Below are 25,926 nucleotides of genomic sequence, written 5' to 3' on the forward strand. Positions count from 1 at the left end.
GATGTTTGGGATAAAGTCTGACTTGATTTTTTGATACACCTAGTTGTCCAGTATGACCACCACGGTTCTCGTTTTAAACCTAGATATCTATGGAGGGAGTCATCGATGGAACTGAAGACGCTTGCTCTACCGGATCACCTGGTCTTGTTCTCCTTTTACTTATCTCAGTGTCTTTGTGTATATCTTTAGTTTTAATTCGTAACCTTGTTTCGATGGATCTTGATTTTTAAGTCGTTATTCTCTATTGTTTTCTACATTATGTACAAATTTGTAAAATATTAAATGAACTCGGTTATGACATTCCTTCGGGGTATTTCCCTTCGTGGGGCCCTCGAGAGGAAATCTCGCTCACAGAAATCAGTTTGTTATTATAACAAACACAATAACGTAGTGTTTTAAGCAACAAGACAGCATCATCTATTATGGGGATTTAGGTGTTTTGCTGACCTGTCCAACATGCATGGTCAAATATTAATTTCCATGAAGAGCTTTGTATTAAGTCGGTATTATCAACCGCCGGTAACACACAAAGCCACTGCTGGACACTAGACAACAACAAAGCCGACGCCATTTCACAAAGGGTATATTTACTACGAAGAGACGGGGCCTTGAAATAGGGCCGGATTACAGAATAGACAGAGTCCGGATTAGTCAGAGTTAAACTACTAGACAAATACAAAAAATATTCGGAACCAATTTATTCGTCCGGTTTAGACAAAGATCCGGACTGGACAGAGCCCGGTTTAGACAGTCAACTATTATCTAGTAAAACACTATTTTCAAAATATATTAGCTATACCATGCTTCAAAACATAAAGAAAACAAATGACATGTGACTATAATTTGATAAAATATTATTTTATTATTCTAATGCATATTCATATAAAACACCATGTTATCATCACCTTTCCTAATGTTAAACATTATAATGTTGTATGTAAACATATAAATATATTGGAATTCTTTTCTTTGTAGGCACTGACATTTAATAACATCTAAAAAGTTTAATAATTTATATAAGAATAATTTACATCAGTCATATAAAATCTAATACCTTAATAAATTCCTAACATAAAAAATAGAAAATATTTACATTTTTTTCTGGAATCTCTATGTCTCCATTTTGCTAACAAAACAATCATCTAATTAATATAATCAGAATATATAACAAAACGAAAAAAAAAAATCCTTTGAACTAATATCAAATAAAATACAAAGCGGTCCTATAATCAGCGCATTGTGAACGTAAAATGTTAGCTCAAATTAAAGCGTTTTACATCGATGGTTTACCCTTGAGCACCACGTATGAGCGGGTTCTTAATATATTCACGTAAATGTATATATAAAAAACAACCTAAGTGTTTGTGATAATAGTGAAGGAAATTAAAATATGAAAATAATGTGCTGGTAATGTATAAGCTTTTATGTTGTATTGGTATGATATAATTACAGCTCCGACAAAGTTAAACATATAGAACTTACATGTACGTGTCATATGCATATTAAAAACAGAAATTGCAGTATTTCTATAACAAACAGGGTACTTATATTTTCCATTATTTAAACAAGAAGAACACGTTTTCCTGGATTACCTTCCCTGTCAAGATATTTTCTTCAGTTTTTGCGTCATTTGATGCAGATTCAGATGCCAGATAGACATATATCCCGACACCTGTTGTTTCTGTTTTAAAATACGCAAACATTAAGCAACCGTTATTATGTTAAATTTTAGAGACATATTGTTTTTGCTCCTTTTCTTATTTAGTCCCCAAAATAAAGTTTCTTTTTCCTATTATTATAAATATTTCTTCCACTTTCTTCCGCCGACATGTTTCTCAGAAACAATAGGATGGAATTCAAAGAAACTTTGCATGCCCGGCGGTGTGAGTATTTTTGTTTTTCGATCGGTCACCCGACCGGTCAGCCGGACAGAGGCCTCTGATTGGTCAAATTAGATCCTGTTCGATTTTGATAAAATTTGATCAATATGTGTAGTATGATACTATAAACACTATTATGATATCAATAACTTTACTTACCACTGCAGGTGTCATGTTGGGGACATATGTAACTGTTTCAGTTACAATCAGTACTATTTAATATGGGAATTGCTATAAATAAGGTCATATATTTATTTAACCAGACTGATCAACTGCTCTGACTGGATGGTATTTTTATCTTGAATGATAGCGGATCTTTTAAGTTTAGTTATTACATACAAACTGTCGTAGTAGTAAATTGTTATAATCGACCACACTCTTCACAGATTCAAAACTCACCGACGACCCAATATACCATATTCCGTGTTCTCCTTGGATGTCAAATATATCCCATAGTATTCCCATTGCCATATCCGACACGGAATATCTTGGAAAGTAATTCCAAATCATTCTGTCTTTTATTTTCAAGTTGGTAGCTTTTTCTACGTTCAAAATATGATCCTTCAACTTACGAGTGAGCGTTTGCCTGGATGGCCTTTCTTTTGAAAACTGATAATACACGGATGACTGTGTGTAGAGTCCATCTGGACCGTCCGGATACATACCGCTAGTGTAATTTGCATCTGTTATGTACTTCAAAGATGAATATGAATCTCTATGAACCCAGACTGAACTCTCTTCCTTGCTGTTGATGTTGAAAGTAAAATAATCCTGAGGAGACAAACCACGATTAGCACCATAATCAGTATCCGCCAAGGTCGTTGTGTAGTAATAATTGAATGTCCTGCTGAACAGTTCTTGTGCTTTAGGATCAAAGTTGATTACGTTTGACATAAATTTCATCGTTGGACTGGTTATGATAAAATCGAACATTGCTCCATGCAATCTGCCACATTTCCAATATTTAACGTAGAATCCGTCACTGTGTTTTAATCTCATAACTTGTCTTACTGGACTCGATAATTTGACATTGAGATTGAATTGCCTTGCAATTTCCGACCACAAAAATTGAAATCCTTTGCTTAAGATTTTTACAACACTTTTAACTTCCGGTGATGGCGGTGTCGCTACTGCCGTCAGGAATCTCGGTGTCACCCACATCATTCCATACAGAGCTGATATTTCGTCTATATGTCCATACCCTTGGGCTGTCATTGCACTGACAATCAATCCTTTCAGTACTTCTATATCATGAAATTTGAGGAATTCGAGAAAAGTCATGTTGAGTTGTGATAGTACAACACTAGATGGTCTTGGCATCAGCTCCCCTTCGTACGACCCAAACATTTGACTGTGAAGTCCTACGTATTTACCGATTGCCTGTTGGATGTAGACCGCAGCCACTGTTACGTTGGTGATATCTGGACGAAGTGACGCCAATATTTGAAGATTGCTTTGTAGATTTGATAAAGGTGCTGTAAAACAATAAAACAAATATAGGTATATTGATAGTAAATAACAATAAAACAAATATAGGTATATTGATAGTAAATAACAATAAAACAAATATAGGTATATTGATAGTAAATAACAATAAAACAAATATAAGTATATTGATAGTAAATAACAATAAAACAAATATAAGTATATTGATAGTAAATAACAATAAAACAAATATAGGTATATTGATAGTAAATAACAATAAAACAAATATAAGTATATTGATAGTAAATAACAATAAAACAATGATAACAAAGTATATTGATAATAAATATATATGACATCTACATATAGTAAATGTATTGGTGATGATAATAATATTATTATAATAATAAACAGCATTTATATAGAACAATTGAACACAAAATTGGTTATATATATTATACTTATGTTTTACAACATTTAGATAGAACAATTTCCAATAACAAACACAAAAATATGACTATATATATATTACGAATGCTTTACAACATTTAAATATAGCAATTTTCAATTAAAAAAACGTAAGTATTTGTTGATAATACTTACATTATATATACAAAACAATTTTCAATTAGAAAACATAAAATATTTAATTGATATATAATACTACATGTATTACTATAAAACATTTATATAGGATACTTGTCAATTTCAGTAACACCAAAATGAGATCATTTATATAGAACACTATTTAGTTTAAATGGAAATAAAAAAAACACACTCTATTGTGCTTTATATTACAGGTGAGCTAATCGTTCAAATGTTACACAATGGGGCATTCATAAATAGAAGATATTGAATGGCTTCAACTAGACGGCGCCATTTTGATAGGACTGACCAACGCAATTGATAAGTTTTCTGTTGTTATCGGATAATCTGTGCATGAATAGCTAACGTCAAATATGTATTTTGTCAAAAACTAGTCTGAATATTTCAGAAATACAGCAAAATAACCATTTACGTATCTATCATCGTTTCGATTGGAAAACGTTTCAATGAGGTGAAAACAAAGTTTCGCCCTGATTGGTCAAAAACGAAAAACTTATATTTTCACTGCAAAACTTTATATTTTCACTGCTCATTTCACTCTCAAAAATGCACACAAAAATATGATTACATATCAGGAACATGATTCACATTTTGTTAATAAAAAGTCATTAGTTTACGAGAGCAAATTATAAGAATATATACAGGGCGTTAAAGTGTAGACTGTAAAAACAATCTTAAACCTCTTATAATTATAGGGATACAGAGGGACAAAGGGGTTCAGTAGGGGATATTTTAAATGATCGCGAAAAACAATTAATACGATGAAAATATCGCTGTCATTGAAAGATTGGTTTTGTTTAAGGAATTAACCAACTAATATAATGTTAAATTTCATTTCTGCTATCAACTATAAATAATTTATGACATCATGTAAGTGATTGAATTGTAAAAGCAATCCAATATTTACATTCAACGTATTTTTTTCAATAATAGACAAGTCAGACAACAATAGACATCCTTGAGGAAGTATCTGCAGTTCTTGATATCCGTAATCAATATTCATACAGTAACAGAACATGTACAGCAAGACACTTGAAACAAAGGTCATTGTCTTTCAACAACAATAGCCAAATAAAAGCCCCAATTGTTCGGATGTCTAGTAATTAGTATTGACATATTTAAATAAACTAGTCCCGCCCTACAAAAGACGGTACATTCTGTTATATTTAAATACTTTGTGACATCATTTTAATCTTTCACAAAACTAAATTATATTTTTCCTCGTGTGCTACCTTTAAAAGAAAATGTTTTTATAATAAAAACACATTTTTTTACCTGACATTGCCCGAACGTATTCCAGACACCTCCTACGGCGTGAATAATCCCAATATCGGGATATATCAGGTCTACGTTTGGTTGAAAACATTACAATATATATATATTTTATGCTAATAAATCATGCATACTTGTAATCGTGGGAAGACATTTCATTAACATGGCCAATTAACAAACACAGTGGTTGTGGGCAGCATTGTTAGCTTGATCAAGATATCTGCTATTTTGTTTGACAGACTGTTATGACAGTGATGACAGTATATATTGATTAAACAATGTAGACGGCGTTAAATACTATGTCTCCAACTATTTGGTTAATGTAACGATTTTGACACGGTTTTTATTTCGGACATATTATTGAGAGGACATTATATTTGAAGCGACTATACCTTAAGATTTAATGATCAAATCAGACGAGTTTAAGAAATAGCGATACCCGAGCCTACACTGTAAACAACACGCGATGAATTTACCTCGGCTGATGTTTCTTTTTTTTAAATGCTACACGAACAAAGTCGATTGAGTCACGTGGAATGCATGTGACGAGTCCGTGCAGCGTTCTGATTACGAGCAATAACGCATGCTTTCTTGTAGGACCTGTCGAATTATACACTGGTTAAGGTATTTGCAAACTACGATTGATGAAGTTTATAAGATATTTTGCCTGAAAACATTTTCCAAGAATTATTTTAAAGTTGTAACCGCTTTAATTTAAGGCTTATTTCAAAAGCAGACAAATTTTCTATAGATTGATGATATTGATAAAGCTGCTTGGGTATCATTATGATATCCGCTTTCATAAATGTCTGTATAACACAATACATTTACTCAAGGGCAGCGAAGGCAATATAGACGCCTTGTATTTGTTTGAATTAGTTATGAGTCGCATGTACCTGTCTGTAAGAAAGTTTTCCTCGGCCTTGTAATGATGATATTATTTAGTGTGTACGCTGTAGTTAAGGCTGTATTGGGACACATTAATACATAGCGTGACGTACCTGTTAAAACGTTTGACACACCACGCGATCTTGGTATGTCGTAATGGGCTCGTTGTTTGAACAATGTATGGCATGATAGGGTAGCGACTATTTATACTAGACTTAATATTTATGATCATTTCAGAACAAACTATAACCTAAGTGTTGAACAGTTTACTACATTTTGATTCTGGCAAGTTTAAATAGATGCATATCAAACATGACGAAGTGTGGACTTATGTATATATTAGAACTAAATATGTTGATCTCCTGTTCTGATGACATAGGTATATTTATATATTTCAGACTAGAATAGAAACTTTATATATACCTCAGTACATGTATATTTCGACCGAATCACTTGCCGGTCTTCAGCCGAGTGGGGGATCTTAAGTCACTGACTGTCACTAGACCTAAGGTGGTAATGTGACAGTAGGAGCTAGGGAAGTACACGCGTGGTAGCTCAAGACAACATCATGAGTCTTACATGATTTAGTTTGCGCCTTTTAACGTTTAGTTTAATTCATTAAATGACTTGTGATGGTATACAACCCCATAACGTATTTACACAAAACATATATACCTAACCACTCTCCAGAGAGCTTCAGGCAAGGGCTAAACAATGCTATGAGGATCAGACAGATAGGTCACCGAAGGTCTAAGGTCAAATGATTCATGACTGTAATCAAAATCATTTAACTTTCAGTTAGCCAAGGTCACTATGCATGCCACGCAGAGCAACAGGTGCATATTCATTGTTAGTTTTAATCGGTATGCTTTTTAACCGTTTTAATACTTTTTGTTTTCACTTTTGACATTTTTATTCAGATTTTAACATTTTACATGAACTTTTAACACAACTGAACTCACATGAGTTACAGCCATAGTAAATTCGCCTCTGTTGAGTTTACTATGCGATCATATTATCAAATGTAAATAATGTGTAAGCCTTGAGTTATCATTTCCTATGACGTTTACACGTGATGGACGGCTGGCGAAGCCAAAAAGCAATATCCTACGAAAGCTTTTGCTTCAGGGGTGCCTCTCATGTTACTTTTTTAATGCTGTTGATTCAAACCCCAATAGTATACATGCATATCAATTTGACGCCTTAATTTGAACATATAAAGTTTACAAATTCTAAATTGCATAACCTACTTGGGTGTTCTTTGTTGATCCACACGGTGGGGCTTGGCATTGGCAGGATACGTCCAGCATCGAACTCTTTTACCAATCTATATATCTCTGTATAGTCGGGTTGGGCATAAACGGTACCCATTTCATGGGGCACGCGACGATGATATCGAGTGACGGACTTCCCTCCAATGAAGCTCTTCATTTCAAAAATTGTCACATTTGTGTAGCCTGCTGCCTGGCAACATAATCAAAACTGCTGTTGAAAAAGTCATTCTTATTTTAAGTACATACGTATATACATGAAATAAAAACGTCTTGGAAACTAGCACGCAAATATGTGGATGGGAAGGCGATAGGGTAGTTGATAGAATATTCAATTTTCCTAACGTCAACAGGGTTCCAATATTAGACGTGAAGGGTCATATGAGTTAAACCGATTTCGTTTGCTCTCCTATAGGAACGCTGGTTTCCCCAGACGTTTTGAAGCAAACATTTGACCTATTTGCAATGTGTGCAAAGGAATCTGGTACATCTGTTCACTGTGTTTCATGACCCGGAAACAGTTTAATTTGAGGTTATAAGGCCAGTTTCTCGTACCCTTGTAGTAACTGTCTATGGAATTAATGCGTCCTGTGTATATAGTACGCGTACCACAACCTTAGAGGAACCGATATATCCATATTGGTTGATGTCAAAAGCCAACGACAGTGATTATTTCGAGGAAGTACTGTAATTTTTGTCTGAAAATTGTTTAAACGTTGAATCGTCTGCTCAAGTGCAAGGCATATGAGAAAATAGTCCCTCAAAAATTACTTGTGTAAATATTAGAAAGGAATATTAAACCAATTGAAAATATGTAACATATTCTAGATTTAGGTTTTGTGCAATGTGGAGTCATAATGCGTTGCTCATAATTATTTGTAAAACTTAACAAATGTTGATGAGTTATAATTGCTCACAACATATTCCAATTGATTGCATTAAATAACGGCCCGACTTCGAAGGCTTTTATATATCCAATTATTTATACCAGTACTCTCGTTAAGCAAATATTATCATACAAACTACATGGATTTAAAGTTTCCATAGCCAACCATGGTCGGAATGAAACATATTATGTAAATATCTAAGTCCGATAAACAGCAAATGTGTAACTTACGGTTTATAAATCGAGACATGGATTTAAACCTACCTTGAGTTTATATGCCATATGGATCCCTGCTGGTCCCGCTCCAATGATTGCTATTTTGTCGTGTTTAGATTTTGGCCCTTTAATCTTCGGGAATGATGAATGGGACCCTTCATGAGCATTGTATTGTTCTGGATAGATACAAAGGAGAAACTAACTTTAAAGTATTCATTACACCTACAATAATTGATAGATATTCACGTAAGCATTATTATGACCAGTGATTGTCCTTCTCTGTAATACCTCCGTATGTGTCTCATTGTCTGCTGCAAGTCCGTCTCCTTCCATTCCTTCCTCATTATACTTTACGTATAGACAAACAGAAGGCTACTTTTCCTCCAACCATGATAGTTAAGTAATGCGCTTTATTACTGGTATTAGGGTAGAAATGTTGTGGTTGTTATACTACTGGCAACAGGGTAGTAATGTTATGGTTGTGATACTACTGACAACAGGGTAGTAGTGTTATGGTTGTTATACCACTGACAACAGAGTAGTAATGTAATGGTTGTTATACTACTGACAACAGGGTAGTAATGTTATGAGTAAGGTCAGAAATATTACACAAACGATAAAGATATTACACGAACGATAGAGATATTACACGAACGATAGAGATATTACACAAACGATAGAGATATTTCACTAACGATAGAGATATTACACAAACGATAGAGATATTACACGAACGATAGAGATATTACACAAACGATAGAGATATTACACTAACGATAGAGATATTACACTAACGATAGAGATATTACACAAACGATAGAGATAGTACACTAAGGATAGAGATATTACACAAACGATAGAGATGTTACACAAACGATAGAGATATTACACTAACGATAGAGATATTACACTAACGATAGAGATATTACACTAACGATAGAGATATAACACGAACGATAGAGATATTACACTAACGATAGAGATATTACACAAACGATAGAGATATTACACTAACGATAGAGATATTACACAAACGATAGAGATATTACACAAACGATAGAGATATTACACTAACGATAGAGATATTACACAAACGATAGAGATATTACACTAACGATAGAGATATTACACTAACGATAGAGATATTACACTAACGACAGAGATATTACACTAACGATAGAGATATTACACTAACGATAGAGATGTTACACAAACGATAGAGATATTACACTAACGATAGAGATAGTACACTAACGATAGAGATATTACACAAACGATAGAGATATTACACTAACGATAGAGATATGACACTAACGATAGAGATATTACACAAACGATAGAGATATTACACTAACGATAGAGATATTACACTAACGATAGAGATATTACACAAACGATAGAGATATTACACAAACGATAGAGATATTACACTAACGATAGAGATAGTACACTAACGATAGAGATAGTACACTAACGATAGAGATATTACACTAACGATAGAGATATTACACTAACGATAGAGATATTACACAAACGATAGAGATGTTACACTAACGATAGAGATATTACACTAACGATAGAGATATTACACTGAAGATAGAGATATTACACTAACGATAGAGATATTACACTAACGATAGAGATATTACACTAACGACAGAGATATTACACAAACGATAGAGATATTACACAAACGATAGAGATGTTACACAAACGATAGAGATATTACACTGAAGATAGAGATATTACGCTAACGATAGAGATAGTACACTAACGATAGAGATATTACACTGAAGATAGAGATATTACACTAACGATAGAGATATTGCACAAACGATAGAGATGTTACACTAACGATAGAGATATTACGCTAACGATAGAGATAGTACACTAACGATAGAGATAGTACACAAACGATAGAGATATTACACAAACGATAGAGATAGTACACAAACGATAGAGATAGTACACTAACGATAGAGATAGTACACAAACGATAGAGATATTACACTAACGATAGAGATATTTGAGGGATGTTATTGCAGACAAGATTATCGCGTGATGAATTACGGCTGTGACATGTTGTAACAGGATGAGTATGTACGGCAAACAAAAACGTATAAACCATTGAGCAATTATATAATAATGCCGATGATGAGATATTTCACGTTTTTATCACTGACGAGACAGTTTGTTTGTGACAGATCATTAATAATATTAAGTGTTGTTGACAATATTTATCTGCAGGCATTAAATATGTTTAGATATGATTAAACTGCTATTGATATTTTATAGTCACGAAACGTATTTAATTGACAAATGACATCAATATATTTAGTTTTAATATATTGTTTTTGTATGATTTATTATATAACCAAACTATTATTAATATACGTTTGTTTTTTTTTTTTGAGAGAGATATCCGTAGAAGGGGCCATATATTGAGTGTGAGTCACAAACAGAGTTGTGGCAGTTGCTTGGAATCCTGTCGTTTGATCCTTTAAATCATGAATACTTGCATGAATGTTTAGGTCTCCAGTTAGCCCTGCAAATTTGCTTAGAGCCATGTCCGTGGATTGTGTAGGTAATGTACACTCCCATTACATCGTGTCCAATTACATGATCATTAGATGCTTTGATTCATATCAATTTACCTTTATTACCATTTCATGGACTTCTGTGCAAGATAATTTAGAACAATTATATCCCGATTATCTCGCGATCAGATGAATGAGTGGTAGCCATCACTTAAGCTATGTACTAATGGTATATTTTTACTAACATGTGTACCACTTAATTTGATAATGTTACACTTATCATGAGGCTGTGATGCTCATGATAAACTGTATGTAGCTTTCTGCTGACTAAGTCATTTTAATCTACCTTTGTCCTCAGACTGATTCATACATTGTATATATAAAAATGAACATCTTTATCTATATGGACTACAGTCATGTTGCGTATTATAGGAAGCCATGCTTTATAAACAACTTACATAAAATGTAGATGCAAACATGTGGTCTGCCATGTGTGTGTGTAAAATCTCAGTATAGTAAAACAAATCCTATTCTGCCATAATATTTAACAAATGTAATATTATATTATAGTATGAATGGGATATTTATTCATAAATAAACTTGTATATAAAACGTCATTATGAATTACATGTCGATGAATTGCTATTAAAAGGAAGTTTTGGTAAAAATGGTAGTGAAATGGAAACATGCAAGGCAAAACGGCGAACATCATTTGACTATAGTTACGAGATGTTTGCATGTTCATATCTATATATTCATATATATATTATTTCTAAATTTCAGCATTGTTTACTTCAAATAATGATTTAATAATTATTATAACAGGGATAAAACCATAACGAAAACAAAGTGATTTTAATAACAAACCACTTTCGTATTCAAATGATCGTAATACGCACTGAAAACTGTCGTAAAGGACAGCGATCTATGACAACAAGTAAAGGGATATGGGCAACCAGGTATGTCAACATTTCTATTCCACCTGAGAGGCATAAGGCGTATGTAAACGGAGACACTACTCGCCGCGTTCTCTACACTGGTAACCCGGTATACACTGCAATATCATTGGGTCGAAGTCACGCAACAGTGACTTGCCATTATATTTTTCGATATCTATTCATGGCTTTTTATCCTATTTAGATCTTGCTATAAATAATATATCTTCGAATAACGACCCCATAGCTTTCCGTGTTAAGGACCCTTAGAAATAACACCGTATCTTACAAGTGTATGACTATTTCTTCCCTTGCGGAGTGTCTTTAAAATATCTTGTAGATATCATTTTTCCTGACTGAAGATATGTGTTAACACATTCCTTGTTGAATGTTCCACATTTTCCTAAAGCTATGCATATATAAATATAATTCTGCTAGGTCGAGTTCATTCCCTAGTGCACTTACCTAATAACGATCTGGTTTCATCAACAGAAGAAAATCCAATCACCATACCGGTCTGGAAAAATAAAAAGTATCAGTGACAGGAACATCAATAACAATACAAGTCTTGTTTAGATTGATTCCCATTACGATACAGGTGTTTTAATGTTGTATAGATGTCATATTTCACTGCAGTAAACATATTTGTGTATGTAGACTAAATCAGTGCTTTATCTTACTTACATGTATACAGCACACGGTTAAAACACATATAACAGCTGTTGATAGGGTCGCCATTACTGCACGCATACCTTTACTCTACCTAAAGTGGTCCTGGATAGCTGGTTCAGGCGTATATATATACACACACACGCACCTCAGAGACCACGCCCACCCCAATGTTTAGTTGTTGCTAGCTATCGATAAATTCGCTTGCGTAGGTATACTTCATTTAAACGCATGGATTATACTCGCTAGCGTCTAACAAGTTAGCGTTTTTAAAACACCAAGTGGTATGATTCTTATCTCGTCCATTGAGAAGAGTGTAAAGCGTTTGGTTTAACGTGATATTTTTAGTATTTATGTTTTGTAATATATCTGTTAGGTTGAGTTTTTCCATACTTGTATAAACCTGTGTGAAACCAGTCTAGCCCGATTGCTCTCCTTATAACCATAGGAAAAGAGTCTTCGTGGATATTTCGAAAATGATATTAATCAAATACATGCATTTCATGAAAGTGGATTTTATATCATATTTACATGATTCAATCAAAGTCAATCAGATTTTTAAACCGGAGTATTCTAAATCAGAACAATCGAATTGATTTTGCAGGAGCATTTTGCTACTGCTAGCGCCCAACTGTCTAACGACGTGACTCACAGATAGTTAATATTTCTTTTATTGAAACACCTTAAGGAAAATACAATTAAATTAAATGTACATGAAATATAACCTCTCTGCAGTATCATCGTGTAATATTTTCGCATGTTTTTTTTTCATTTCTTGAATTGATCAGCCTCTTTAGGAATTGTATCCGTGATGGTAGCCTCGGCAGATGTCACCTGTCGTTGTATTTCCCTCTGTTAATAATAACGGGAGCTCAAATGATTATACAAACAATTACACAGTTCATTAAGAGATAAACCAAGTAACATAGATAAAGTCAATGTCGACTCGTGAATACAACAGTGTATTATACAGCTGTGTCTCCCTCCGTCCTAGGTTTACAGAGATGGAGTTAAAATTGTGTTTTGTTTTTATCGACAAATGAACGAAATGATGCTAACTATTAAATTAATGGTTAAGAAGGACATTCAAGGCCATCTATGATACCTGGTCAATATACCAATATTGGTTTCCGTAAATATGATACAGAAAAGTCTAATACTAAATACCGTACAGTGCAATACGGTTGGTCATAAGTATGTTATGTGCGCCCCTCCTTTTAGATTGTTTGTTAATGCATGATGAATGTCTAAGTAGAGGGGAAAAAATAAGTGTCGCAAGTTGGGTCCTAGGCTGATTTTAATCCCAGAGGACATCTTATTTCCTTATTTGAAAGGGATATATCCACACCTTGGATGATTAATCAACATAAAACCGTGAGAGCGTACTTACTTTGCTAATGAAAACAATGAATTATAGAAAGAGCAACAAAAGTGTTGTTTATGGTACTTATAACGGCTAATCTTTGAAGAATTTGATGTACGTCAAGAATGTACAGACGATGGATATATGAATTACTATATAATCGCTATTAGTTTACTTACTGAACATAAGTATCTTTATTGTCTTGCGTCCGTTGAAACTCAATAAGCTTTTTGGTTTAAAGGGATTATACTTCACCGTACCGTCAAAGTAGGGAGAGTTCCTATTTCCCGTTTTATCTTGTTATCCCTAGTGAAGATGAGCTAATGCACATCTTGACGACATGGCTCAGCGGAAATAAACACTAGTATGACCTCACGGGAGCAGTATCATGTGCCGCAACACCCAAATACTCGAATGTGTTGAATATTCAAATCTGTAAAAAAAGCTGATTGTTGAAAAGTGTTAAGATTGTATTGTTTATTAATTCCACAAAAAAAATCATTTCTTTAAAAAGACAAGTAGTATATAACAACCATTTTTATCGCTAACTCTCGCTTATGATATAGGCCTAAATGAATAATGATATAAGGAACATAAGTATTTAAGAATGCCACTAGAATATTAAAATTAAAATAATAATTTTTGTTTCCAGGATATATCTGAAATATCAGAGATAATACAATATTACAATTCAACGGAGCAATTCCTCACAAAAAAACTTGATGACGAGTCTATTAAGAATGGAATGTTGCTATCATACCTTCTTGGTCAGTCATAACATAATATATATCAATATGACAAACGGGGTTTGATTCGTCCGAGACATGCTATAGATAGATCGACTAAGTACTCTGGCATACACTACATATGTTCTAAGGAAAACTCTATCATGGTTCATTACACCAAGGTCACACATTTTATAAGGAAAACTCTATTATGGTTCATTACACCAAGGTCACACATTTTGTAAGGAAACACTCTTCGAGTTTGTTACACCAAGGTCACACATGTTCCAAGAACAACTCTGTCATGATTTATTACACCAAGGTCACACATGTTATAAGGAAACTATATCAGGGTATATTACACCAAGGTCACACATGTTATAAGGAAAACTCTATTATGGTTTATCAATCCAAGGTCACACATTTTCTACAGAAACCTCTATCATGGTTCATTACACAAAGGTCACATATGTTCTAAGGAAAGCTCTATTATGGTATAATAACCAAGGTCACACGTGTTCTAAGGAAAACTCTGTCACGGTTAATAACACCAAGGTCACACATTTTCTAAGGAAATCTCTATCATGGTTCATTACACCAAGGTCATACATGTTCTAAGGAAAACACTCTTCTGGTTTGTTACACCAAGGTCACGCATGTTATAAGGAAAACTCTATTATGGTATATTACACCAAGGTCACACATGTTCAAGGAAAACTCTATCATGGTCTATTCCACCAAGGTCACACATGTTCTAAGGAAAACTCTATCATGGTCTATTCCACCAAGGTCACACATCTTTTAAGGTAAACTCTATCGTGGTATATTACACTAAGGTCATATATGTCTAAGGAAAACCCTATTATGTTTCATTACACCAAGGTCATACATGTCTAAGGAAAACTATATTATGGTTCATTACACCAAGGTCATACATGTCTAAGGAAAACTATATAATGGTTCATTACACCAATGTCATACATGTCTAAGGAAAACTATATTATGGTTCATTACACCAAGGTCATACATGTCTAAGGAAAACTCTATTATGTTTCATTACACCAAGGTCATACATGTCTAAGGAAAACTCTATTACGGTTCATTACACCAAAGTCATACATGTCTAAGGAAAACTCTAGCATGGTTCATTACACCAAGGTCACACATGTTCAAGGAAAACTCTATCATGGTCTATTCCACCAAAGTCACACATCTTTTAAGGTAAACTCTATCGTGGTATATTACACCAAGGTCATACATGTTATAAGGTAAACTCTATCGTGGTATATTACACCAAGGTCACACATCTTTTAAGGTAAACTCTATCGTGGTATATTACACCAAGGTCATACATGTTCTAAGGAAAACTCTAGTATGGTTCATTACACCAAGGTCACACATGTTCAAGGAAAACTCTATTACGGTTCATTACGCCAAGGTCATACATGTCTAAGGAAAACTCTAGTATGGTTCATTACACCAAGGTCACACATGTTCAAGGAAAACTCTATCATGGTCTATTCCAAAGAGGTCACACATCTTTAGGGTAAACTCTATCGTGGTATATTACACCAAGGTCATACATGTTCTAGGGAAAACTCTAGTATGGTTCATTACACCAAGGTCACACATGTTCAAGGAAAACTCTATCATGGTTTATTCCAAAGAGGTCACACATCTTTTAAGGTAAACTCTATTGTGGTATATTACACCAAGGTCACACATGTTATAAGGTAAACTCTATCGTGGTATATTACACCAAGGTCATACATGTTCTAGGGAAAACTCTAGTATGGTTCATTACACCAAGGTCACACATGTTCAAGGAAAACTCTATCATGGTCTATTCCAAAGAGGTCACACATCTTTTAAGGTAAACTCTATTGTGGTATATTACACCAAGATCACACAAGTTCTAAGGAAAACTCTATCATGGTTCATTACACCAAGGTCACATATGTTATAAGGAAAACTCTATCGTGGTATATTACACCAAGGTCATACATGTTATAAGGTAAACTCTATCGTGGTATATTACACCAAGGTCACACATCTTTTAAGGTAAACTCTATCGTGGTATATTACACCAAGTTCCTACATGTCTAAGGAAAACTCTAGTATGGTTCATTACACCAAGGTCACACATGTTCAAGGAAAACTCTATTATGTTTCATTACACCAAGGTCACGCATGTTCTAAGGAAAACTCTAGTATGGTTCATTACACCAAGGTCACACATGTTCAAGGAAAACTCTATCATGGTCTATTCCAAAGAGGTCACACATCTTTTAAGGTAAACTCTATTGTGGTATATTACACCAAGATCACACAAGTTCTAAGGAAAAGTCTATCATGGTTCATTACACCAAGTTCACGCATGTTCTAAGGAAAAGTCTATCATGGTTCATTACACCAAGGTCTCGCTTGTTCTAACGAAAACTCTATCGTGGTTTATTTCACCAAGGTCACACATAATTTATATCACTTAAATAATATGATGATGTTATCAAAACAGTAACGGATTCAATAAAATTCGTTCAAAATAAAGAAAAACGAAAATTTGTGGATGACAAAATTATTTTAATAGCAACTCTTAAATCAAAAGAGGGACGATGATCAAATTTGTAAAAAGGATGAACGTTTCATACAGGATACAAAACATGAAATTGGTGTCCCATCCAATTAAAATAAGAACCGGGGAAGTGAGAACGAAGTCACCAAACATACTAACGAGTATCGAATTAATAAGTTCGTTACGAAAGAAAGAACAGAAAATAAGGGTCAACCACGAAGAGTAGCAAATGAGGGTTAACAAAGCACAGTTAACAAAACATTGTTCGCTAGTCCGTGTATCTCGGAACTCCGTGCTATGTTTCTTTTTCATCGTTCGACTTTATCTTCAAACGGTACTGGTGGTGATGGAAACTAGCCCTCGAAAACATTATCATTTGCGACATCTTAGCATCGTTTGGTTGGGAAACATGGAAGTAACCCTTGCGAAATGGCTAAGTGTAATAATTCAAGTAGGGTTTTTTTACGGCCTGTCCAAATATTGTTTTCAAAATATTGATAAGTCCCAGGTTTTAGAGACTCACAAAAAAGCAAGAGTCCGGGACTCAAAATGTCTGTTGGTTCCGAAAAGCACTATAACTGGTAGAAATGCTGATTACGTTGTATGATCGAGTTAGAGAGGGGTGTAGAATAATGTGTTTTGTCTTTGATTTTACCAGCAGTAGGGAAATGTCCAGTCATTCAAAGACAACACATCATTGATTGTAACTAACGGTGAGGTTAAAAGACTTGGCAAGACTTTTGTTACCTGTTCTCATATAAACTATAGTACATGTAAGTCTAACTTAAAATAGTCGGCCAGGACAGGGGTACAGTTTGTTAAAATGTCCTTATGTTTGGGAGACAAAAACTCTCAGGATTTTTTGTTCATGATTGCGTCAGTGTAATATATTACATCGTGTCTTGGATTTTTTCCCCCTTACCGGATACATGACAAAGCTTTGTACATTTTGTTTTGATCCGGTTCAACTCTTAAAAGGAAATCTCATTAGTTATAAATCGTTTTGCTAATTTAAAGATATGTCACGATTTCTTTGTCATTTTGTTATACAAGGTTGGGTCTGGGTTTGGGTTTTGTTATATTATTTAACTGCGAGTGATGGGTTTGGATTTTGTAAGTCATCGCCCTGAATTAATGTTTGACAGTTGTTCACGAATTCTGACAACAATCGACACCTTGCCTTAATTACATTCATTTTTGATAACAGACCATTGTCTGGTCAAAAACGATACAAGCTCTCTTTAATGCATGCACGTTTGATTATTTCCACAACTGTATATACCGTTACCGTTACTATTTCTATGTCGATCTTACACCCCTCCCCCCCCCCCCCCCATAAAAAAAAATATTTCTGTATAATTTGGATTTAAAGAATATCTACAAACATATCGTGATAGTGTTTGTTCAAATTTATAACCTTTATATCATATATAGATATATACAGTGTACATATGTATTACTCTCATCCCTGTTGTGAATGCGATGATTCATAAAAGACCTATTCATAAGTGAAGCCACATTTTACGTTATAAACCTGTAGATAGACCACAGGTACACAAGACTGTTATGAACAATTAACAGGTAGGGACGACATATGGTTGTCAGCCACCCAAGGAAGGGTAGACCTTGAGAGAGACTATATTTCAAGTAGAAATCGTCCAATGGTGAAGTATTAAAAGACCCGGTGTTCCACGCCAACAAACACATATAAAAAACATTCAATTCGCCAACGATACAGATAGCAGTCTTAAGTTATGTCGCTTCTACTTTTAATGTGCCTGCTCACTGCACCATGAAAATTTACCTCGTGCTCACTTAGTTTTACTATAGCAAATCAACCAACACAGAATATATTATACAACGGTTAAGAATGATATGATAAGTAATAGAATGTTTTAATATGAGACTTAAATATAAATCTATAAAGTCTTGGGTGTAACAGCTGACAGCGATCTTGTTTTCCCAGTCAGATAAATCGTATTACTGTAAAAATCAGCATTTTTGTGGGATATTCATTTCCTTTGATTTCTTGAGTGATGTTAGAAACCAAAATTATACATCCATGAAATCTTAAAATGTAAAAAAAAAAATACATAAACATAATTATATTGGATTCCATTGAAACTGTTGATCGAGAAAAAAGAATTTCTTTTAAAATGTCTCCGTAAACATGTGTGATTTTACAGTATATGTGAACTTGTTCATTGTTGATTCAACTGAATATGATGTTATAGTTATTTAAGATGTACTGAAATAATATCAAAAATGAATGTGTGAAAAAAAAGAAAAAAAGAAAAAAAATCACCAAAAAATCATGAAGTTTTAATTGATAAATTAATATGATTGATGTACCTTATTTCAATATTTGCACGGTCCTTCTTGATTTCCGCACTTTTCCCCTCAACAATCACTGACCAATCATATACAGTTAAAACAGCTGTATGATACATCCTTCTAGATTTCCACAATATTTTCCCCCAATAATCACTGACGAATCCTATATCTATCAAACAGCTGTATGATACATCCTTCCAGATTTCCACACCTTTACCCAAAGATACATCCTTCTAGATTTCCGCACTTTTCCCAAATAATCCCTGACGAAACCTTTATCTATCAAACAGCTCTATTACATCCTTCTAGATTTATATTGATATTTAATCTATACTGTTCACTAGAGATCGTTTTAAAATATTGTATTCGTGAGCAATGAAACACCCAATAGGTGTAGAGTAAGACAAATACAACACATATTTGAAAACAAAACCGGGTTAACCTGAGATATTAAAAACAAAGATCTAGCATTGCTCCAAGTAAATCGATATAAAGAAAATGGTATATATCTATATTTAGTTATAGTTTACAGTCCTTTCCTGATAGCTAATCATATTAAAATTGTATATGCCCAAACAATATATTATCATGTCATTATCAATTATAAAATTGATTGAATTTTTTTCGACTATTTCAAGATTTCTTGGCCCCCACGTTTGATCAAAACTTCACACTTTTAACATCACTGATGAGTCTTATAAGGACAAAACAGTTGTATTGACGCAGTTTAATTTATTCCGTCTACATTGTATCTGACTCTAAATTCCTTTAGAAAGATACTTATATGTTTAATCAACTTTATGTAATTATCTTTTTTTCTGAAATGTAATTGGTTTTCAAAGTGAGGAGCTAATTCATTTCCACACTTCCATCTTATCAGAGAAACGTTACATCCTCTGGAGACAAATTGTTAGCTACAACAATCAAGGAAACATTGTTGATGCGTGTTCATACATATAAGCATGTGTTTAGATTAGCATCTCTAACTACACACCTTATATTTTAAAATATTTTTGAAGTCGACAAAACCACTGTAACAATACCAATATTTTGAACTATGATATTAATTTTAAGCACGTGCATCTTAAAGGTATGATGAATATTACATCCGGTAGTTTTTAAACGTGTTTGTGTAAACATTTTAGCTGACTTATAAAAGTATATATATGTCATTATTAAACTTTTGCAATCTCAAATATCCGGAGATATTTTTTATGCGTTTAAGTTTGCATTTCAATAAGTGTCGTCGCGTATTAAAAGGTCCACACTACATGTACATTATGTAACAAGCCATATGATTAGACAATAAAAGGTTCACACTAAATTATGTAACAAGCCATATGATTAGACAATCAAATGTTCACACTAAATTATGTAACAAGCCATATGATTAGACAATCAAAGGTTCACACTAAATTATGTAACAAGCGATATGATTAGACAACTATGAGTTTATTTAACCCCTTATGAAAACACTGAACTTTCATTAGTTTCTAAATATTATTTTGGATATAGAAGGGTATATTTTCCCCTTGTTATCTATTTCCAGTGAGAATTGTAGGTTTGTTTTCGTTACATTTTTTAAATCCCCCAAGGGAGTTTTACAGCATACACAAGATGGTGTCATGTGCACAGATGCGGTCATAGCAATCGATTGCGCCTCCAGGTTAACATTAAAACTAACTAGGGGAATCATTCGGAAAATGGAAAAGAAAATGTCTATACATCCCTTGGCATACACGAAGCAATGAAAGGGAAAGTTTATTCAATCGCACCATTTCAAACGACAAAACTACAAAGGTGTTACAACAAACAAATAACAAATGCATCCTTTTACGGTGAACTCAACCATCGCTACTATATTAAGAGCCTTTATGCAAAGATAAAGGCTTGTTATATTGTAGGTGGGGTGTGTCTATAGATACAAGCTCGTAAAACAAGTATATTTTAATTAGCACTGTTTTAACTTCATTCATTGATCAGAAAGCCGTGGGACGTCATGTTTTGCTCTTTTTTTTCTATTTGTTGCTTGATCATTATGTATATGTCTGTCGCCAAGTTAATATCATCAGAATAAATCAGTGCCTTATATCATAGCTATAAATTATATTGAATATAGGCTTAATATGTCGACAGCTGTTGCCGAGAAACAAATCACCAATTCTCAGCTAAAAGGATCATCGTTGTGACTTGAACTCGAACAGGGAAAAAATGATACCAAAATTGATTCAATCAATCGATGCCATGATTGCCTCTTTGGCACTTTTAAAGATATTTCGAGGGCAATGATTTAAAGATGCGCATTCATGAAGGAAAAACAGTATACTTTGCCTTTTGGCTGTATCAACAAATTGTTAAAGCGGGGTGTTGCTTTTGATTTCAATCGCTTATTAAAACAGGCTAATCATATAGCAATAGGTATATTTCGTTTTTTCTTTCAACATCGTGTAACTCGGCTTCTATTGATACAAAACACCATATTTAGATTGTTGTGAAGAAAAACTATTGAACAACGTGACAAATCCGCTAAAATCGAGGTGGATTACACTATATGTACGTGAGTGTTAGCAATGACACGTGTGAATTGCTTCCGTCAAGAATAACTTTCGTCCGAACGTTCTTATGTTCATATCCGTCGTGTGTCCTTTACTCAACACACGCATGCGCAGAGCTCAGCTCACGAGCGGTAATCTATGACAAATTTGGACACACCTCACGCTTTTACTATTAAGTAATTAGCAAACATGATTACAATCACTTTTAATTTTGTCATTTTTTATTTTATTTTTTTTATCTTATTATATAATTATGTTAATGTAGTTTTAAAATGTTCTTATTGTCATATCTGATGACGCTGAGTTTTACATTTTTAGCCGCTTCAATTACCAGTTTCTCGTGGAGATTGCATAGCTTTCGTACTTGCTTGGTGTCTAATGTGAAATTTTGTATCGGTGAAACATTTTTAAGTCTCCATGCTGTTAGTAGATATTTTTTAACAAAATGGATTTTTTTTAACGTAATGACATGTTTCATGATTAAAATCTTCAAATGAATAAGCCATTGTTTTAAAGCACATCTGAAAAGAGGTAGTCATCACTTTGATAACTGGTGTTTGATTGTCATGTGGCTCTTGAATTAATGGTATGATTTGTCATCACAATATAAGAAATTCGGCGGCTGTCAAATATAACCCACTATAATTACAGCGTGGGCTTTAGTGTAGGAGGTCTCTCAATGACGCACTGCTTTTAAAGTGTATGCTCATCGACATGTATACAGATCTCGTCATCAGTAGATAGAAAATTATGTAAATCACACATATAATTAACAGCAGACAAGGTCTTTAACTACAATTGCACGGCAACTGATTTCTGTCATCCAATTCGAAATGTGATTATCGTATTACATGTCCCTGATAATCATGTGGTCATGTGAAAATTGCTTATACTATTTGAAGCAAATATCTTAATTACAGTATACTTCATTTGATGTCTCATGATATTTTAATGTTATACTAATTATATTCGAACTTTTAAGATTGTAAATCCTGGAAATGTAACTCATTAATGATCAGCTTAACATCAACATAGCTATATCATACGAACTTATTTTTATTTTGCTTTGATATTTATCATCAATATTCATTTTCCGCAATTGTATGGTTGTGTCACATAAAGGAAATTGTCCTGGGTGTAACTACTGTTAAATTAATCGTTATATTTTCACTGCTTAGTGGACTTGTTCTTAAGGGGTAAACTGTGAAAGGTAGACCGTATTGGACCATGTAATTTCCATGGCACATCTCAAGGTCACATCCTACTCAGGTCCTATGATTAATACGATGATGGGAGGGGGGTTAACATGCCCAGTAAACGTGGGAGAAGGCCAAAGTTATCACTTGCTGAAAAACAATTGTTGGAGGTGGTCCAAAGTGCCATATGATGATTGACAATTGTGGAGGACATACAAATAAATGAAATGAGAGTTAGGTCCTGTTAACTTCCCCTCATCCTACGTAGGTTATTTTAAGAAGACATTAACTGGAATAGAGCCAACGGTTTTTACAGCATTCCTCATTATGAGAGGAACATGTGAAAATTTAGATTATAGGAACAATTTGTATTGTCATTAAATGGATTTGCGTCAAAGTTTAAATATCAATGAGAAAGGTTTTACCGAAGCTTATGCACTTTGGTGTCGATTTTCGCAACCTAACTATGACTAACCCTCATTGGTGAAAAGTAAACGTGTATGTGTTTTGTTAGTCAGCGACTATTAACTCTTCTTGTATCAACAACTTTAAATGTTACAACAAATACTTTACAGACATTATTTAAAATCGCGAATTATACAATATTTTTGCTGTTCGCTTTCCCTAGAAGCGAAATAGATAAAAGTTGCAGTACATGGCCTTGATAGAATATGCTATAGACCTGTTCCTTGGACAGGGATTTCTCACATACTTCACAGAGTTATCCCGCGGTTGCTAGAGAAAAGATAAATCGAGATCACATAGGGGGTAAAGACAGCTGGCACGCGTAATATGAAGCTGCTCACAATAACCTTACGTCATCATTTTACGTTGAGTAACCATATCGTAAATGATGATGTCATTAATGTTGATATGTTGATGCACATTCTAAGGAGCATTGAAGATGCTTGCAAGTTTGGGAGAACATATCATTCGTTTACCCTGGACAGGGATTGCCACAATTTTACCGGCAAGCCTCGTGTTTTTCAACTTAAACCCCCCCCCCCCCCCCCCCCCCCCCCCCCCCTCGGGTTGAGATTGAGATTCCCCTGTCTCATCCACAAAGGGGATGAAAGATTCTATTAATCTCATTTTTTCTTTCGAATGTAAAAATTTAGTTGACAAGCACAAACTTGCCGAGTGCTATCCAGACAAACCCTTACACGGGGGTTGAGATATTCCTGTCCACGGAACAGACCGATGTTAGATTCTATTAAACTCATTTCGAATGTAAAAATTTGATTGACTTGCCGAGTGCTATCCAGACAAACTCTTACACGAGGTGCGAGTATAATAGAATCTTTCACCCCTTTTGGGGTGAGATAGGGGGATCTCAACTCGAGGGGGCAGATTGTTATATTCCCAAACACGAGGCTTGCCGAGTCAAACACGAGGCTTGCCGAGTGTTTGGGAACTTAACAATCTACCTCCAAAAAGGGTGAATGATTATTTTTCTCTTACCCTGTTTTCCAATCGAAGTGTGAACCAAATCCAAACGTATGTAAACAACAACACGTGGACGACAGATGACAGTTGTGATAAGGCTGCAGCAGACGCTTTACACCTTACGATGTTGATTTCATACAAAATATAGTTCCGATTAGCGTGTCAAAAAAGAACACCAAACACTCAGTTAACTCTGATGATTAATACTTATTTTAATTTCTTTTGTGAATAATATTGATATTTAGCATTCAAACGTTCCGGGCCAGGTCATAGTGACGTCACCCTATCGAGAACAAGAGCACGTTCAAAGAGCACGTGTAGCTTGCCTTTTCCATATGGTGAGATAAGAAAATCTCACCCCGGTAAAACTGCGGATATCCCTGTCCATGGTGTGAGAAATCCCTGTCTCACCCACAAACTCTTACACGAGGGTTGTGATATCCCTGTCCACAGATCCATGTTTGATTATTTTTCTCATTAAGTAACCAATAGTAAGAATTTTAGTTCATTTTTCACTGGGCCGTCAATGTCCCGTGACCTGCGTGTCGAAGGATGACGTTATCGATTTTCGTGAGCGTTTATACTAACGCAATTGTGAGTAGCGCCATAGCGCCTGTCAGCTGTCTTTCGCTACTCTGTGTGAGATTAATTGAATATTTCGCGGGGCTTGTTCCGTGGACAGGGACATCTCAATTTGAGTGTGAAAATTTGGCCAGACAGGATGAGGCTTGCCGAGTGCTGGCCAGTCAGACTATTACACCAGGGTTGAGCTATCCTTGTTCGCGTAACAGACCCATGTTTGATAATTTTTCTCACATGAATGTAAGTTTTTATGAAAGATATCATTCCACAATTGCTCGTCGGAATGTGCTTAAAGACTGATAACATCATCATTGTACGACATGGTTACTCAACGTAAAATAATGACGTTACGTTGTTGTGAGCAGCGCGTGCCAGCTGTCTTCACCACACTGTGGGATATTGATTAATATTTTTTTCTTAGCAACCGCGGGATAATCCTGTGAAGTATGTGGGAAAAGAAAATCTCACACCTGTAAATTTGTTTATATTTTCATTGTGGTGAGAGAACGATTTTTCTCACATACTCCCAAGATGAGTTTCCTATTTTCGGTAGGGAAAAGATAGTTCA

General features: G+C 34.4%; 1 protein-coding gene across 1 annotated transcript; it reads right to left on the reverse strand.

Moving 5' to 3' along the window:
* Positions 1 to 682: 682 nt before the first annotated feature.
* On the reverse strand, positions 683 to 12,724 carry LOC117344538 (polyenoic fatty acid isomerase-like). Its single transcript, XM_033907309.1, has 5 exons — positions 12,601 to 12,724; positions 12,382 to 12,433; positions 8,493 to 8,620; positions 7,322 to 7,535; positions 683 to 3,355 (listed from the first exon to the last, which is right to left on the reverse strand). The coding sequence occupies exons 1-5, from the start codon at positions 12,664 to 12,666 to the stop codon at positions 2,205 to 2,207; spliced, it is 1,611 nt and encodes a 536-aa protein (XP_033763200.1). The 5' UTR covers positions 12,667 to 12,724; the 3' UTR covers positions 683 to 2,204.
* Positions 12,725 to 25,926: the final 13,202 nt, after the last annotated feature.

Source organism: Pecten maximus, chromosome 16, assembly GCF_902652985.1.
Source record: "Pecten maximus chromosome 16, xPecMax1.1, whole genome shotgun sequence".
Classification (NCBI taxonomy): domain Eukaryota; kingdom Metazoa; phylum Mollusca; class Bivalvia; order Pectinida; family Pectinidae; genus Pecten; species Pecten maximus.